This window comes from Arvicola amphibius, chromosome 3 (genome assembly GCF_903992535.2).
Source record: "Arvicola amphibius chromosome 3, mArvAmp1.2, whole genome shotgun sequence".
Taxonomy (NCBI): domain Eukaryota; kingdom Metazoa; phylum Chordata; class Mammalia; order Rodentia; family Cricetidae; genus Arvicola; species Arvicola amphibius.
The window spans coordinates 108,989,967-109,009,065 of NC_052049.1; the positions used below are offsets into that span (position 1 = coordinate 108,989,967).

The 19,099-nt window shown below is 49.3% G+C and overlaps 1 protein-coding gene across 1 annotated transcript in view; it reads right to left on the reverse strand.

Moving 5' to 3' along the window:
- The window catches only part of Ubash3b (ubiquitin associated and SH3 domain containing B), a 150,456-nt gene that overhangs the window by 32,901 nt on the left and 98,456 nt on the right, over window positions 1–19,099 (reverse strand). Inside the window, exons 2-4 of the mRNA XM_038323118.2 lie at window positions 4,606–4,659; window positions 3,680–3,866; window positions 492–690 (exon numbers count right to left, since the gene is read on the reverse strand). Coding sequence (XP_038179046.1) covers window positions 492–690; window positions 3,680–3,866; window positions 4,606–4,659 — 440 coding nt within the window. The remainder of the gene's footprint in view (window positions 1–491; window positions 691–3,679; window positions 3,867–4,605; window positions 4,660–19,099) is intronic.

Here is a 19,099-nt window from a genome sequence, read left to right on the forward strand (position 1 = left end):
ACATGTCACAAGGGATGCTGGGCGTGCTTTGACACACAGGTCCATTTCCCCATGATCCCTCCACCGCCTGTCCCCAGCCCTCTCCTCTGCAGAAGTTACCATATGATTGTAAGAGTCCCCATACGTCACATGTGGAAGGCTTGGTCACCAACCTGTGGTACTACAGGGAGGAGGTGTAATCTTTCAGAGGTGGAGCCTATAGGGAGAACTTAGGTTATTGGGGATGTGCTTTTGAAGAGGACATTGGGACCCCAGTCCCTTGTGCTTACTGCAGACTGCTTTCTGGTCTCCTGAGGTGAGCAGGTTTGTCCTTCTATACATCCCTGCCTCAGCCCAGGCGCCAACCACCACTGGTTGAGAACTGTGAGGCCATGAACCAAAATAAATCCTTTCCTCTTTGTAGGGTGATTGCCATACAACCATTCCCATGCCTGCCCTTTTGACCCCTGACCCTGGGATCCAGGATGACGCAGATAAACGTGAGCGCTTACCTGTTTTGGACAAGGCCTCTGCAGCAAAGTCAGCAGCGAACTTCTTGAGGACCTCTGCGCTGTCTTCCTTGACGAAGAGCCCGATGAAGTTGGAGGAGGTGTAGAGCTCCAGCGGCAGCGGGGCAGAGAACTTACACTTCCAACGGCTGACGGTAGTCTGCAGGGCTTCCCCCAGCGCATCCACCTTGCTGTCCTCGCACTAGGGACGGAAGACAAGAAGGTTTTGTTACAGCTCAGGACAGAGAGAAGCCTGCCGCTGCCCCTTGGCACTGAGCACTCTGCCCCCAGAGAGCTGAGGCCGATCATACAATTACTTAACCAGTACCGCTGTCCACCAGGGAGGGAAGAGCTGCAGGCTCTCAAGGATCCAGACACTGATTATCCTTGGGCAAATGAAACTAAGGGGTGCATCATGACATCTCTGCCCACTCCCCTTGCTCTACGGTGGCTCCTGTAAACCTTGCCAGAATGACATGTGATTGGTTAATCAGAAAATGAAAGCCAGGATTGGGGTTGAGGTGTCGGTTGAAGGAAACACAATTTCAGAGGGGTAAATAGAAGCATGGTAAGAAAAGTTAGAAGCAATGTGCTGTGTACTAGAAAACGTTAGGGTTGGAAATAGGGTGCAGTGTTGAGAGTTCTTTCCTAGTATGCAAGAGACCCTGAACTCAATCCACAGAACCCAAAGGAAAACAAGAAGAGGAAGGCAGGAGCTAGTCAAGTTCTTACCACAGATAAGCAACGAGGACGGGTAATGTATATAGGACTAGCTTAACCAGCATTCTATTAACGAACACATATATTCAACAGTCATGCTATATACTATAATCTGTCAATAAAATAAAAAGTTCTTGGGCCTGGAGAGATGGCTCAGCGGTTAAGAGCACTGGTTGCTCTTGCAGATGACCTACCTTCGGGTCCCAGCACCCACATGGTGGTTCACAACGGTCTATAATGCCAGGTCCGGGAACCCAACACCCTACTCTGGCCTCTGTGTGCACCAGGCATGAAAGCAGTGCACAGACATACACATAGGTAAAATACCTAGAATCATAAAATAAAATGTATAAAAAACCCTAGAGGTTAGAGCAGAGGACATAGCTTAGTTGGTAGAGTGCTTGCCTGGTATTTGGGAAGCTGAGGACTTCACCTCCAATAGCTTAAAATTGGGTAGGGGCGGGGAATAAACTGGATGTTGAGGTCATATCTGAAAACCCAGCACCGAGGAAGGGAAGAATAGTCTAAGGTCATCCTCGGCTATATTGAGTTCTGGTTAGTCTAGAATACCTGAGACCCCCGACCTCGAAAAAATCAGGCAGGGCTAGGGAAACAACCCAGTGTGAAAAGGCGCTTACTCTGCAAACATGAGGAGGACCTGAGTTCAAATCCCCAGGACCCACATAAAAAGTCAGGCATGCTGGAGATGCTCATAAGCCCAACATAGGGAGGCTGAGCTACCCGGAGCCTGATAGCTGACTACCCAACCAGCCTACCTCCCCTGCCCCCAAGCGAATTCCAGTTCAGCAAGAGACCCTTTGGCAAGGGAGTAAGGCAGAGGTAGACAGAGGAAGATGCCTGAGAGTCAAAGGAGGAGAAGAAGGAGGAGGAGTGTGTGTGAGTGGAGGGTGAGGGGGGGCAACAAGCAAAGACAGGAACACAGCCTCCAGCGCTCTTTCTGCTGCTCCTTAGACAACTGCTGTCTCCACCTCCACTTCCACGATCTCTTGGGGGAAAAAGGAAGATTAAGTCTGGGGAGTGGTGATGTCATCCACCTACCCTCTTTGGAGGGCTGGGAGAAAGAATGAATCTCTAAAACTCTGAATGCTTTTCTGCAAGATCCTGCCATGACTAAGAGGAAGTGACAGTTGATTTAATTCTCAGAGTGAACTGCTAGAGACAAGTGGTTAGGAACGTGTCTTCTACCTGAGACACACACGAACGGAGGCTACGTTCGGAAAAAAAAACAAAGCAAAATGTATTCTGAAAAGGCTACCATCCTGTTTCGTGTGGAACACACGTGGGGGGTCAACCCCATTTCCATGAGAGTGGGAGCAGATGACGTGTATTCCGACTTCATGGGACGGAGGATTGATTTAGCCCCTAAATACGCTTCTCCACAGACAGGGTGTGGATTAGGAACTGTGGCCGGCGAGGGTTATCTTTCAGTCTCTAGAAAACTCTAGTAAGACCCTGTGGTGCTGTCCACATAGGCGGAGAGACTTTTCTTGTCTGCAATCCACTTATCCTGTCCCCTCCTCTCTGTTTCTTCCCCTCCCTGCTCTGAGAGCTGGCCAGCCACAGTGACACATGCCTGTAATCACAGCACCCGGGAGACTGAGGCAGGAGGATCAGGAATTCAAACATCAGGGGTTTCAGGTCATCCTCCGTGATGCTGCAAGTTTGAAGCTGAGCTACATGAGACTGTGTCTCAAAACAACAGAAAGAAAAGAAAATATCTCATGAGGAGTACATGCCGTGTAAGCCTGAGAATGTGAACGTCCATTGCCAGAACCACATAAAAAAGCTAGGTGGGGCAGCACGGGCTTGTAATCCCAGCATCAGGGAGGTGGAGACAGGAGAAGCTCTGGGACTTATTGGCCGGCCAGCTAGCCTAGACCCCTTAATGAGTTCCAGATTAGACTACAAGGTGGATGGATGGCTTCTGAGAAACGACACACACACACACACACACACACACACACACACAAAGAGAAAGAGAGAGAGAGAGAGAGAGAGAGAGAGAGAGAGAGAGAGAGAGAGAGAGAGAGAGAGGGAGGGAGGGAGGGAGGGAGGGAGGGAGGGAGGGAGGGAGGGAGGGAGACTGTGATTCCTATCCTCAGAGTGGACTGAGTAGACAGAAAATATGTATGAAATTATGTCAGTGGCTGTTCAGGTACCAGGCCAGAGTGCCACCCACAAAGGCTCAGGCTTGTCCTTCAGAAACACATGGTTGTCCTGACGCACTAAATCCGGATGCTCCAGGCCTCAGCATATGTCAGGAGTGAGCAACTGGGGTGAGGCCCTCGCTATGGACCACAAGGACCCCTGGGGGGTCCACCTAGTGCTGAGAGCTCTTGAACATTTCCTTAGTCTTCTCAAACAGCTCCTAGCTTCAGTCCAGGTCCCTGTGGCTGTCTGGGACACTTGGGGGTGGGGATGGGGGTAGGGGGAGATGCGATGTAGCTCACCATGAAGAACTGGCAGAGGGTGATGTGGGGGAAGATGTTGTGGGCCTTGTTCTTCCCACAGATCTGCTTGGACTGCTGCCAGAAGTCGGAAAGCTTCTGGGCTAATGGACCAGTTGGGCGGAGGTAGAGGACATACTCTCGCGGCAGGGGGTCATCCAGGAAGGGGTCACCAACATGGGAGAACAACCTGTGTGAGAGAGAGCCAAGAAAGCCTCACTGGAGAACAGTGCATAAGGAAGATCAAAAAAGGCAGGCCCATCTCTCTCCATGCTTCCAACCCCTAGACTACACGGACAAGGATTCCCATTTGTGCTGGAAAGATCCACCCTTCCAAGCTTACACACCCAACCAACTCTCAGATGGAGAGAGAATTCTGTTCTCCAGCGAGTGGTACTGCTTCCTCATCCCACAACTCCCTAAAAAAAAACCCAAAGCTGCTCTCCAGGAAGCATCCTTGGGTTAACTCCAAATCCTGGCCCCACAGAGTGTTTTCCCTGCACACACTCTGTCCTTCAGCTCGGTCTATGCTGGAGCTCCTGGGCCTCCAAAGCAAAAGGCAGGTCCAAGAAGGTGGCCTGTGGGCTTCTCTTGGGAGTAACATCCTGGCAAACGACTAAGTAGGGCAGCTTTCTAATTGGGCAGCCTGGCCTCCACACACGGATAGTGAATCTTGAAGAGACTGGCGGGGCTTAGATAATGTAGCCTCTATCTGGGAAGATTTTGAAAGCTTTTAAACAGATCCAAGGAGATACCCATACCCTGGGGCCAGGGCAGAGGAGGCAGGCGACTTGACAAATGGGCCTGTCACATTGGGCTCATCCCCCTCCTGGAAGGGTCCATTAGAAAAAGATGGCACAGCCACACTCCTCACAGACACTCAGAGTTAATTACATGCTATTCCTTCAATTTATTTATTTCATACCAACCAGTCACATGCTGCTTGAACGCTTCTTCCTCCTGTGGATGCCAGAGCTTTTTGTCTGCAGAGAGAAATCAAATATCTATTGTTGGTATTTTTAGCCTTCCTCTCAGCTTCTCTCACTGGGGTGGAGTGGGCAGGGGGCGACATCAGAGTTTGTGTTCCCAGCACTGCTAGGTGGCATAGGAAAGAGGCCTGCAGCAGGGGCTCCCCAAGGGTCACAGGAAGGCAGATGGAATTTAGGGCTCGTCATTAATTCCCACGTAATTAGCATCGGATTTGCATGCAGCCTGACATCCAATACTGTCTATTTTCAGTTTCCACATTAGGGTTTTATTTTCGCTTCCCTAAAAGTTGTCATGTCTGCACTTCTCCTCCTCGATTTTCACCCACTCGTTTCCAATGACCTAGATCCCCCCCCCCCCCCCCACAGAGCGGAGTCTTACTCACAGCCCTAGAGGGATGGGTGAGAAGGCGGAGCCTATGGACCCGGAGAGGTGGAGCTAAACGCTAAGGAGGACACTTGGATAAACCCACTTCCTCCTTTTCCACACCCCAACCACCCAGGTGGATCCATCATCTCCAATTATTTTACAGACATCTTTGGGGACCAATGATGTTGGATGAAATAGAGGTGGCGGAACACCATCGGTTACTTCTGGAGAGACTGCTCACGGCCCTCCTGATGGTGGGCTAGCATGTATAGGAGACTCACAGGAGTGAAGCCCTGCACATAAGCTTTCCGGGCACACCGCAAGGCCAGGTCTGCCAGAGCCACAAAGTTCTGGGTTCAGAGCCGGCTTTGGTGCTGACCCACTCTTCCATGTTATAAGTTGCTACTCACTGCCAACTGCTTCATCAGCACCGTTCTGGGTGCTGGGAACCAGATTTACACGGTCCCTGTCCTCATGGAATTCAAACAAGCAGGCAGGAAGACAAGAGTTGTAAGCTAACATCTGATTGCACTGGAGACAAGAATAACAGAGAAGGCTGGGCACGGTGGTGCACACCTTTGGTCCAGCACCGGGGAAAGCAGAAGTCAGCTTGGTCTTCATAATGAATTCCAGGCTATCCAAGGCTACATGGTGAGATTTTTCTCTCAATAGTGGCAGTAGTAGTAACAGTAAAAGTAACAATGACAGCAATAGCAATAGCAATGGAGGGGAAACCTGAGAACCATTGACAACACACAGAGTCTAATGACTGCTCCGAAGAGGGGCACTGTGAACTGGAGGGTGTTGACTCCTGGGGGAAGAGAGCAGTGGCTGTCATGGCGGAAGACACCGAGTGCCTCTACTCTGTCTTGGAATGTAAGCTGACTGATGTACATGGAGCCTTGGGCAGTGCTGACACATCACAGGTGGCCAGTCACTTTCAAAAGGAGTCATCAATAAGTCATCATCTTCATCCCCCCTTTGAGAACACTTGGAGTCCTCAGGAGAAGGGAAGGAATTCAATGGAACTGTCGCCCTTTCCGCATATCCTCCTGTTCGCCTGTGGCACCCGGGTCTTCCTTTCTCTCTCGACCCCTCTGTGGACCACTTAGGACCACGAGTACTGTGAGAGTGTCTGGGTCAGGCTGGGAGGGGCCTGAGACACCATTTGAGAGCCCAGTTTCTTCAGTCTACCAAGGGAAGCTCCAGTGGAGAGAAGTGGAGCAATCTCTTTCCAAAGCATCCTCCCTGCAGAGCACAGGGCCTAGAATTCTGTTACCAGCTGAGAGCTAAGTCAGGCCTGTTTTTCCTCCCAGCCTGGCTCTCCTTGTGGTCAGCTACCTGGATGAGCACTGTGAAAGACACACCTACTCACTAAGATGAAGTCCCCGATAAAGGAAGCTGGTCAAAAGGCCGGCAGCCTCTCACCCTCCCCACCTTTGTACTCCCCAGGCCGAGACCCCTGCCTCCCTATTTTAGGTAGAGAAGCCACCTATACACAAAAACCCACCAGTTGTGGGGAGCTGAAGACTAGAAACTCGAAAGGATTTAATGTCCCCCAAAGGACTCATTGTACCAAAAACAATCAGAATAAGGAAAACTCATTTTCAGCCCCAGACAATGTGCTATTTATATAAATCATCCAATTCTTTTTTCTTGCACCCTTCCCCCCCCCCCCCCCGTGAAATATATCTGACTGAAATTTAATTTATTTCTTTGGAGGAGCCACGAGAATCCTCTGGAAATGAGAGATCTAATTAAGTTACGGTCTCCCTAACTTAAAAGGCTTGTTTTGGAGAAGGTTCAAAAGGAAAGAATAGAGCAAGATAATGGAAGGTCTGAGTGTGATAAGTCTGCAAGAAAGGTTAAGGAAACCCCAACAGTTCTTTCTGGGAGAGACAGGGAAGGATTTCATTCTGTGGAAGGCTTTACATTTAAGATACCTCCTCTAGCTAGGGTCAGCTGTGCTGGCTACAGCACAAAGGGCCATGGGCCACGAGAGGGAACTTTCTAGAAGAAATGTGTTGAACCTTTTATAACCTTTCTGTTTAGATTTTTTTTGCTTCATGTGTATGTTTTATCTGCATGCATGTATATGTATTATGTTCTCACCTGGTACCTGCAGAGATCGGAAGACGACACTGGATCCCACAGAACTGGAATTATGGATGACTGTGAGCCAGCGTAGAACCTAAGAAGCATCTAGTCCTCTGGGAGGGCAGCAAATCCTTTACCTGCCCAGCTACCTCTCCAGCTCCCCCTCCAAAGACAACTCGCAGGGGTTGGTGCTCTCCTTTCATAAGCGGTTAAACTCAAGTTGTCAGGCTTCATAGTGAACACCTTTACCCACTGGTATTTCTAAAGGTTTCTAGAAAGTATTTATATGCCTGAAACAGAGGTGTGAAATTCCCTAGGAAGGGAAAACCCCATTCCTTCGGAGCCTACAGGCCCAAAGCAAGCTGGTTACACTGCGGATTGAGCCTGTTCCCAGAACTCTGCCCACAGAACAGACAGACACGGAACAGTGGCAGAAGACTTCCAGCCCTGCTCAGCCGCAGAGCCAGTTGCCATAGAGTGCCACCCCCACGGCCCACCCCCTGGGGGCCAGTGCCAAGGGCAAGTGGGAGTGTGCCCAGTACAGCCAAGCATCTGCTCCCCTCAGAGCAACTAGGGGGCTGCAGAGGGCTGAGACCTCAGCAGAGAGAGAGCCACCCCTTCAGCCTGGAGTGTTGGAGTCCAGTCTAGCCCTCGAGTCTCAGCTGGGCACTGCTGTAGGATGAGACCAGTGAGTGGGATAACCTGTGAGCTTCTGACATTCTGTCACAAGGTGCATTCCGGTCCTCAATGGCATCTAGCATTCGTTTGTAGCTGACTATGAAAGACAGCACCAAGTCTCTTGATTAAGGAAAGAGATGAATTCAGGTGACACAGAAGCAAAGGCTAATAGACATGTCAAAGGCTACTGTGAGGGCCCTAGTCACTGGGAGTAGCCAGTAGTGTCACCAACCAGACACCTGTGGTCTGCTCTGATGGGAGCCCTCCCTTCTACACAGAGTCCTTCTGCTGCTCCCAGCTCTCAGGACCTTCAGATCTTTGGGTGTGGATGCTATGCCCCAAGGTCATGCTTTAGAAGGAGGTTCACAAAGTACCTTTCCCACTGGTTTGCGTGCTACAGAGCGACAGCGTCTCTCTCCCTTCTTTTTCCCCCTCCCTTCCTCACCCCAGTCCTTCTCTTTCTCCCAGGCCCTTCCCTTTTTCCTTTTTGTTGTGTCCCCCCCCCCCCATCCCTCCAACCTCCCACTCCCGCCTGGAACTCTTCAGGGACTCAAATGAAAGCAGAAGCCAAGCCAAAGGTCTGCAGTGCTGCCTTCTGATTGGTGGGCATCTTTCAGGGCCCACAGCCTCTGGTTGCCTTGGCTGAACCAGGCTGGTGTCATTTCCAGACACCACAAGGTACTCTGCTCTCAAGTCTCTCCCAGACTACATACTCCACATTACTCTGAGCCAGTGGTTCTCAACCTTCCTAGCGCTGTGACCCTAACACAGTTCCTCATGCTGTGATGATGACCCCAACCACAAAATTACTTCGTTGCTATTCCATAACTGCAATTTTGCTACTGTTATGAATCATGATGTAAAATATTGATGATGCAGTACATCTTATATTTGATCTACAGGCTGAGAACGGCTGCGAAGGCACCATGCTAAGCATGGAAAAACAGCCATGAGAGATCTTGGGTGTTATGAGGGAAGCTGCAGTCTTCTCCCACCCTTGGGCACCATGTTTGCTACAAGCTCAAACAGCATAATCACTGGGACTTGACTTCGGGATCCCCTATTTTCTTGCCTTTCGCAAGGAACCCCTCAGTTGCTACCCTGGTTCTGTGGAGTGTCGCGGGCTGAGACCCTCCTGCTAGTTCAGGTCCCTTGAACGGAACACCTATCAGGGCCTGCAGGATGTGAAGAGGAAGAAAGCAATGGCCTTGCTGGCAGACGGTTCACACAGAGAGAGACATGCGAAAAGAGAAACAAAAGCAAAAACCAAACAAAAGAAGAGGACCCACAAATGGTTTCTCAGAGGGGAACATGAACGGCTGTGGCTGAGGTGGGCACTGTGCCAAAGAGCTCAGATAAGGGGGAGTCTGCCTCTACAGCGGGGAGTCATGAACTCAGGCTACCCTAGGATAGCGTATTAAACGCAGAGATGCCAGGGGCAGTTTTAACGCGCTTTGAGGGAAAACAGCGACGGTCTTCTTTCATTGGACGCCACACAAGCTGCCAGCTCAAGGCAGCCCCATTCTGAGCATCGGCTGCACCACATTCCCTCAGCCTTCATCTCTGTGCAGCTGGAGTTCTGACATCTGCTATAAGACAGAGTGAGGACCAAACTAAGCACCACCAGGACGTGACAGCAGCGGAGGCCAGAGCACCGTGCAGTGCTTAACAGATCCTGTTTCCCATCAGTGCCCTAAGCAGTCTGAGTTCCGTAGAGGCCTCATGGACAGATCAGCAGGAATGTCCAAAGGTATGCATGCCGGAAAGTGTGTTTGAGGTGCTTCGCAAAGCTGTCTTGCCATTGCAAGACATTGAATGCTGAGACCACGGTGGAGACAGCTCTGAGGGAGAACACAGGACAGAATTCTGACAGCTTTGGGGCAAGGATGACGGGCCAGGAGTTCAGGGTGTATTCTAAGCTGACAGCCGGCCAGGGGTCACGAGCAGAGAGGCTATGGAGTTTGCTGTTGGATATCCGGTACCTGAAACTTTGCTTCTCAGTTTGCCTGGGACTTCTCTCTGTCTGTCTCTTGAGTTACAACTGACATCTAATTTCCTGTCCAGGGACGATTTTCTGTTATTAACTGAGTGACAATGAAGGCTAATAAACACTGAACACACCGCTAATACAGGAGACAGGTTGGCCTGGCCCTGAGGCCCCTGTGGTAAGCCATGCCTTCAGAGGTGGGGCTTATGACTCAGCTGCCTGACACCGATAGTAAACACCAGCAGGAAATACGCTGAACGCATTCCCTCAAAAGAGTAAAACCTTGATTCGGTGAACACAAAACGAATTCACTGAACTTCCCACCTGCAGACTAAGTCACCCTTATCCAAAATGCTGGGGAGACCAGAAGTGCTTCTGATTTTGTAGCATTTTGGCTTTGAGGGTACTTGCATAGACTAATGGTTGAGCACCATAAAGCTAAAGAAGACCTGAGATGCAAAATGGTTGAAGACACAAAGCATCATGGTACTCAGAGGGGTGCAGAATATGTTTGGAGCCTTTTGGATATCAGATCTGGGGCTTAGAGATGCTTTTCCCCCGCTGTACCGTAGACCACGCTGAGTAGCTCTCAGACAGAAAAACAGTCTCAGCCCCCGCCCCCACCTCCCATTCTTTGTGCTCCAGTTGTCTCTGTTCAAAAGACCTATTTGTAAAGAAAAGAGAAGACGCAAGGGTAAGTACAGAACCCTCCTAATGGATAAAATGCCCTATATAACCAGAATTAAATTAATTATATCTCTTCTCCAAGTTGCCAAGACAACCGTACATTTTAGAAATATTTAATATGAACTCTAAGATGTAAAAAAAATTTCTCAACCTGCAGGATAGCAATTGTTAAGTTTTTTTCCACACCTAACACATTTAATTGAATTAAAATATGGCCCAATTAATCAGATGACTTTTTGCTCAAAATCAGTTTAACAGCCTGTGCCATTCTGGGCAAACATAGGTGGAGTCAATTCTGTTTCTCAGGAGAGTCCAGACATACAGTGAAGCCCCTGGTGCTGTAAGGGAGACACCTTACAAGGACAAGGGAGAGATACTTTCAGAGCATTGTCTGTGCGGAAACAATGGCTTTTCTGAGGACAGGGCCTCACGTAGCCCAGGCTGGTCTAAAACTAACTGTGCAGCCAAGGATGACTTTGAACTTAGGATGCTCTTGGCCTATCCTTCCTGGCGGTGAGAGTTTAGGGTGTGCCATCAAGCAGGTTTTGTGTATGTGTGTATAGGCTTTTGGCCTGCGTGTACATAGGTGTACCATATGTGTGCCTGGTGACCACAGAGGCCAGAAAAAGGAATCGGATGCCCAGGAACTGGAGTTACAGATGGTTATGAGCTACCACGTGGCTGTGGGAATCCATTTGTGGGGTACTGGGCTTGGAATCCAGGGCTTTGTGCATACAAGGCAAACTCACAGTCACAAGGAAACCTTTTTATTTTGGAGGTGGCTTTTAGGTAGATATGTCAGGGGCATGGAGGAACTGTGGGCTGAGCTGAGCATCTGTGCAGGACCCGGGGCAACTCAGCATTGTGCCTGAGTCTGACAGCCACCTTGAGAGCAGAGGACTTGGCCTGACCTTCCAATTTTTTTCTCTCTCTCTGGTAGAAAAGTAGGATTGAGGAACTGGTAAAGACTTTACATACCAGGCACTGAGTACTTGTTACAACCTCCTGACAAACTACAGGTTGTCTGTCCCTCCTGATATAGGAGAGAGGAAGTTGCCCCAGCACAGTAAAGGGACCATTGCTACGCCGAAGCTCACCAGCCACACTGGGGGCTCAAGACAGGAATCTTCATACGTCAGACGAAGTCTTAGTTGTTGTAACATGCTGAGCAGATGATGTCTGAGGTGGTGACAACGACAGCTGAGCTTGGTCACCTTGTAATTTGCTAAGTGAGGGGCTTCGGTGGTAGTGTAGTTAGTACTTGTAGCATGAATGTAGAGGCTCAAAGTAAAACCCTAGAATCCAAGGTTAAAAACAAACAAACAGGGCTGGAGAGATGGCTCAGAGGTTAAGGACACTGACTGTTCTTCCAGAGGTCCTGAGTTCAATTCCCAGCAACCACATGCTGGCTCACAACCATCTGTAATGAGATCTGGTGCCCTCTTCTGGCCTGCAGGCGGACATGCAAGTGGAACACTGTATATGTAATAAATAAATTTTACAAAAAAAAAATCAAGGAACCAAACCCCCCAAAGGCCAGCCATAGTGCTGCTCTGTCATCCCAGAGCTGCAGAGCCTTGGGATTCCCTGGGCAGCCAGCCTGGCCTACTCAGTGAGTTCCAGGCCAATCAGAGGCACTGTCTCAATAAACAAGATGGATGGCTCCTTAGAAATGACACGTGAGGTTGACCTCCCCTCATCACATGTGTGTATACATATTCTGTATATCTACAAACACATACCTACATATATGTACACACACATACATACACACAAACCAAGGGATGTCCAGATCAATGTATTAACACCACAATCCTTACCCAAGGGCACCCTGGTGGACAGAGCCAGGATCTGAAGATGTGGGAGTGTCCGCTGGGGAGGCTTACTTGTGATCTGTACTGTAGAGACAAGGCCTACGAGTGGAAACTGTAGCTGCTCAGCCAGCTGCATGGAATAATCTAGATCAGGCAGTGGTTGCCACAGTGGTCAGTGAATTAACAGATACGTTTAGTCTGTTAAACTTCCTCTTGCAAGGTACAACTTGCCGCAAGAACAAAATGGCGACTCTTCCAAAAACACAGGTTGAAGCATCCCTTATCGCAAACTGCCAGATTACAGAGGTGTTTTTCGGTTTGGGGGATGGTTCTTTGCACAAACATGGCTGGGTTCCTGCTGTGTTCATGGCTCTGTTTTGCTAGGAACAGCCCCTGCCCAGCTGAGCACACATTCCCGTTGTTAATCATTGAAACTAGCAGCCCAGTGTTGGTTTACCCGAAACTTCCCTAATCTCTGGTCTTTTCTGGGTACAAATCAGTAGGCTGCCAGTTATCGCTTGTCTTTTGTTACTTCCTTACACAGATAAAAGGGTGAAAGGTTGTGCGGAGTTACGATGGCCTTTCAGGACTCTACCCTAATATCTTTTCTGGCCTGTTGGGTTACCAAGCATCTCTATCTCTTTTTCCTTCGAGACAGGGTATCACTATGTAGCCCTGGCTGTCCTGGAACTCACTGTGGAGACCAGGCTGGCCTTGAACTCAAAGATCTGCCTGATTCTTCCTCCCAAGTGCTGGGATTAAAGGTCCCTAATCAAAACATTTGCAGTCCAAAATGTTCCAAAACTCCCAAATTTTGAGTATTATGTCAAAGCTTAAGAAAGTTGGAATTTGCTGGGCAGTGATGGCACACCCCTTTAATCCCAGCACTCAGGAGGCTGAGGCAGGCAGAGCTCTGTGAGTTCAAGGCCAGCCTGGTCTACAAAAGCTAGTTCCAGGACAGGCTCCAAAGCTACAGAGAAACCCTATCTCAAAAGAGAAAAACAAACAAACAAACAAAAACAACAACAAAAAACCCAAAAACAAAAAGTTGGAATTTTAGCGTCTCATAGGTTTTAGATTTTGCAGATTAAGGCAACCTCCTGAGATTGGAATTACACAGTCTAATCAAGTAGCCTTGGCAACTCTCCCCTTCCTGTCACCTACCCAAAGGACTCGCATGAGCTGGCACCTTCAGGTCAAAACAGGAGCCCCACTCACTGGTATGGGTGACCTGAGGCCCAGCCTGGGGAAGGGTCTTGGCTGGTGGGTTACTAGTTCTGTTCTCTTTATAGACTCATGGAAAAGTGATCGAAGAACTTCTCATTAGCCCAAGCCTGTTTAGACCTGCTCCAGACTCCAGCTGTATTCTGGGCTCCATGGAGCTTGGCCACAGGAAGGGTGATGACATGGGGAACTTTAGAGTCAGTTTCTCTGGGCCTAAGCCGGGCGGTTACCTTACGGCATCAGCCAAGGCTCTCCCTTCTCCCTGTCAAAACTGTGAGCACGACCAAGCCTCTTCGCCGTAGGAACAATGGGCATGACAAAGACATCTGAGGGCTGGAGAGATGGCCCAGCAGTTTCTAGCACTTGCTGCTCTTGCAGAGGATGTGGGACCAGAGGTCTCAGAACCCACATGGTGGCTCACAACCATCTGTAACTCCAGTTCCAGGGGATCCAGTGCCTTCTTCTAGACTTCCTGGAGACCAGGCACACACATGGTGCACATATGTAATGCAGGCAAAAACACTCAAACATACAAAAATAAACAAAAAAATAAAATAAGTAAATCTTTAAAAAGGTTTTTATGACTCCACACATAAAAGAACACAAAACAAAAAACAAAATAAACAATAAAACCCCTGCTTATCTAAAGGGGAGTGGTACCCTGGAACTATTCACTGTCTCTGTCTCTGTGTCATCTCTGTCTCTCTTTCGCTGTGTCTCCCCCGACTCCATCCCCCTTTGTCTCTTTCCCCTTCCTCTTCCCTTCCTTCCCCCATCTCCCTTATGAGAATTGATTGCTTTTGCTTCATATTCATTTCTTTTGGACTGTACTCTTAATGAAGGCTTAATCCCACCACAAACCACAACCAGCCCGCTTCCCCTCTCTTCTTTTGTCTTAGGATGGCTCCAAGGCTGGGCAGAGCACGTGAATGTGTGGATGGGAAGATGGATGTAAACCACACAGCCAAGATGACTGCAGGCACTTCAACAGCCAGACCCAGGATGCTCTCAGAACAACCAACTTTTATGTAACCCCTGACCTCCCAGGCTCAGGGTCTCTCAGCATCACTGCCCAACGACTGAGCCATCTGCTATCCTACCAGCTACAGTAAGAACACTAGAGAGTCAGCCTCTCCTTCAGTTGGCAGTCAGAGGTCAAAGGAGTGTAAAGCAGCAGCTGATGACCAGCTAAGAGCTATGCCCACGAAGAATGGGCAGCAGCGGTGTTAGCAAGGCCACCCGGCTAAGTTCAGGGACTGGCCGCATTATTTCTGTTGTGAAATAATGGAAAATAAAAAAAGCATCAGCAACCAGCACTGATTTGCAAGTGTCCTTTCCCCAGAGGGACATTTCCCAGTCTGGTGTTTAATTTTAATGCTTTCAAATGTGTGTGTGTGAGTGTGTGTGTGTGTGAGAGGGGAGGGGGGGAGATGAACAAGCCCATAGGAAGTTTAACAAAGAAAAAAATGTTTTCAAGGTATTTTTGAGGTCCCCCTCCCAGCCAGCTAAGTGATGGTGATCCCTTGCCTGCAGGGAGCTTGCCGTCACTGTACCCTTTCCTTGACTTCTGAGGGGATCGTCTTTTCTATTAGGAGGGCCATTTCCTGGCTGTCCAATGGCATATGTGCTCAGAAAGTCTGTCCGTGAGTCCAACCTTGTGAACTCACTATTCTCAAACTGATCCTGCCCTTCTGTACCTGGTCTCTCTTTCCTACACAATAAAAACGTTCATTTTTATCACATTCACACAAGGGAGTCCAGCTACTCGCTAAGAACAGAGGTAGCTCAACTATACAAGCTCATCCCCAGGTCTTGGCACATGTCCCTGTGGAGTTTCCCCAGGGGGCTTTGCGAGGCCAGGAGAGAGGACTGTCAATAAGCATCAACTGTAATGGGCAGACCCATTTCCGGCAGAGGAAACGCACCTAATGGAAGAAGATGGATTGATCCTGCCGGCCTGTGCCAGAGTCAGGCTCCCAGTGGAGAGCCCTTTCAGTCTGCCTGGGTTAATGGTCTGACTGGATCTAATAACGCAATGGCAAGCCTTCTGTCGTTGCCTACGAGGTCAGCTAGTGGGGAGAAAATGCACTGAACTTTTTCATAAAACTCATCAGAGAAAGAAAAAAGATGAGCTATTTGGGAAATTAGGTATGCAGGCCCTCCTTAGAGAATTCCAGAGAGGTGAGGCTTCTCTGTTCACAAGTCTTCCATCAGGCAGCCTTCTCAGGGGGTGGTTAGCAGGGGAAAAAATGTTGTTTAGGTTTCCAGGATGTTTATGTGGCAGAGCCCAGCAGCCCAGATGGGCGGCCTTGTTCTGTTCTTGCTAAAAAGAGCCGGGAGCTGTGTGGCCTCTGCTTCAGGGAGGCAGTGGTTTGCAATTGGGAAACCAGCCATTAGCCCATGGGTGGCAATGTCATAACCGCACTTCCCCACGCTTTTAGGTGTCTCCAGCAATGCCTTTCCTCCCACATGATGGGCGTGGGGTCGTACACAGGCACAGGTATGCTTGTCTGTTGTGTAAAAAAAAGGCTCGTTACTGGGAACAGAATTCTTCCTAGCTGGAAGACGACAGAAGGCAAGTTATTTCTCCCCAAGACCAATTTCTGAATTTCTTAAGTCGGGGTAACCCTGCCCACTTCTTCAGGAAGGCTCACGGTTAAGATCAGGTAACACATTTGAAGAGCTCAGCGTGGTGTCTTGCATATATTAGACGCTGAACAAAAATAACATCTGCACACAACGCCTGTGCCTATTAGCCCATCAATCTTCACAGTTTTCTAAGGATGGAGGGAAGTTCCACGCTAAGAGAAGCATTTCAAGGTCGGGTGCTTGGTGACCCAGATTCCTTCTCGGCTGAAACCATCTATAACTTCTGGGAAGGTCTTGAGAGTGTTTCAGATCTGGCATGAGAGAAAAGATTTCTAGATAGCCCAAGGCAAGAGGCCACGGTGGAGACCAAACGGTGCTGGAGAACGTGACAGAAAGTCTGCTACGAGAAGGATGGATGCTATAGGCTGGAGTGGCATTTAAGATTCAGGAGAAAAGGGAGGAGTCACTGAGAGGCTGTGAGTGGGGTAAGGACAGTGGACAGTAACATGACCCACCCCCTCCATCATCCAGAACAGCACTGCAGGTGGGGGTGTGCCCAAGGACAGTTCTAAAGAGAGGCATGGGGGGACTGGGGAGATGTTCAGTGGGTAAAGGGGCTGCTACACAAGCATGGGATCCCGGTTTGGACTCCGCGCACCCACATAAAAGGCAGGCAGTGTGACAAGTGTCTCCTGTCCCAGGACAGGGCGGCAGAAACAGGATGATCCTGTTGGCTCTCTGGCCAGCTAGGTGAGCTGATCCATGAATTTCAGGTTCAGCAAGAGTCCACATATCCAAGACTAAGGATAGATTTGACAGAGGAAGATGCCTGGTGTTGGCCTGTGGCTTCTACATGTGCAGTCACGCTGCATGCATGCATGCACACACACCTCAGATCTCCAGTCACTATCACTCTCCTTACAGGGTCCTTACTTATCACTCTGCAGAGTGATGTCACACTGCTCACCGAAATAGCTTCTTAGAAAGAGGATGAGGATTTCTAAAGTTCAGTCCATTGCACAAGTTAAACTAGTATTATCAATCTCCCGGGGAACCTGTGGCTCAGAAGTGACTGCTATCTTGCACCAAGTAAGCCAGAGGCGCCATGACCCAGAAATGAGATGATAGATATTGCCATTCAGCCCAGTACCCTGCCCACAGCAGGTGCCCAATAATATACGGTCACAGTTCCCACTCTATGACTCTGTTCGCTATAGGGACTGGCTATTTCTGCAGGCTTTCCCATGCTTTTCTGTGGAGAGGCTTCTGAGTGTAAGATGCAGGTTAATTTTTAACCAGCCCCTGGGCTCAAGGTCACCCTTAAGGTGTCTATCTTTGAAGTCTCATCAGTAAAGGTGGTTTTATTTCAGGTTCTATAGAACATCATGGAGATCAGGCCATCCCAGAGGAACTGTGTCTGTTCTGAGAGTCATGCCAACCCTACAGAGGACAGCCAAGCTGATCTGGGAGGGAAATGTTCACGGAATAATAAAGACTGTCCTGTCCCTACAAGGTGCTGTAGAGAATGGGGTGGAGGGGGTGGTGGGGATGGTGAATGTGGACTCACAGAGAGTTACCAGAGTAATTCAGGCTGGCAGCCCTGGGCAGTGGCTCTGAGGGAAGATGCAGAGAACCCCACAGGCAGCAAAAGAATAGAGACAGGGAACACATCACTCCAACACTGGGGTGAGGTCAAAACTGTGCGAGCAACAGTTCCATAATCACTTCTGGTGTCTTTCTAAAAGTCCCATAGTTCTAGAGCAGCCAGCCATTATAAGTTATTAATTTTATACAAAGGAAGGCAACAGGGAGTTGAACAGACATATCAAGAACTACTTATTAGCTCAAGGAAAAAGCAAGATTAGAACCCACTCCTTCCTGTGTGGGGTCTAAGGTATGGCTGGAGCTCAGAGTCAAAGTGTGAGAGGGTTATGGCAGCTGGGATTGCAAGCAGAGAGAAGAAGCCCCCTCTCACCCCATCCACCGCCCATCCCACACCACCAAAGGAGGGACTGGCAGACCCGGGAGGAACAGTGAAGCGGGGTCATTTCAGGTTGCAGATGACAACAGACACTAACTTCTCTTCTCCTCCCATCCCTACCTCCTCATTCTGTAACCACTAGAATCAGCTAAAAATACTTCCGCGGGGATGGGGTAAATCCTCCTGAAATGGTTTCATCCCAGAGCTGCTGAAGAGGCTGTGACTCACAGCTGCGCTGGGTCAGAGGCGTGCAGACTAGACTAGTCCTGGTCGTCTTCCTAGGACGCCTATGGGTTAGTCACCTTCAGTTAAGCTGTGGAGCTCCTGGGGGCAGATGCTGTACAGACCATTTCCCAGTAAACAGTCCCACCAAACTCCTCCCCTGCCTCCTGGCCAGGGAGGGGGGCAGGTGCTATACAGACAATTTCCCTCCCACATAAACAGTTGCTTCAACCCCCTCCCCCGCCTCCGGGCCTGGTACTCTAAGTCTTCACTGAACCGGTAGGAGAAGTGAGGTTTGAGGAGATGGTATAACTTGGCTAGGTCATACAGATGAAAAGAGGGGCGGTGTCACTGTACAGTCCTCCAGGAAGCAGGGTCGGTGATGCGGGTCGGGACCAACGGCAAGTGCTCTGTTTCTGGGTATGGCATTGCAAAGTAAACCATGCCCGAAAATGGACTTTCTACCAGACACAGTGGTGTTGCTTTAACATTCGATCATTTGTCTGCCCATTCATTCATTCATTCATTCATTCATTCATTCATTCATTCATTCAAACATCCCCTGACAAGCAAGTATTCAGAGGATTCTGTCACCAAATGCTGTGTTAAGGACCGTGAATACATGGCTTCTGCGCTTGGGGAGACCATGCTAAGCCACAAGTAGGTATAAGAAACGGGAGGAGGTAGCACTATGGAGTGTCTGTTATACAATCTACAGGATTGCTTCATGCAATCCTTAGTTTTCTCTCTCTCTCTCCTTTCTTTTAAAGAATATATTTATTCTTTGA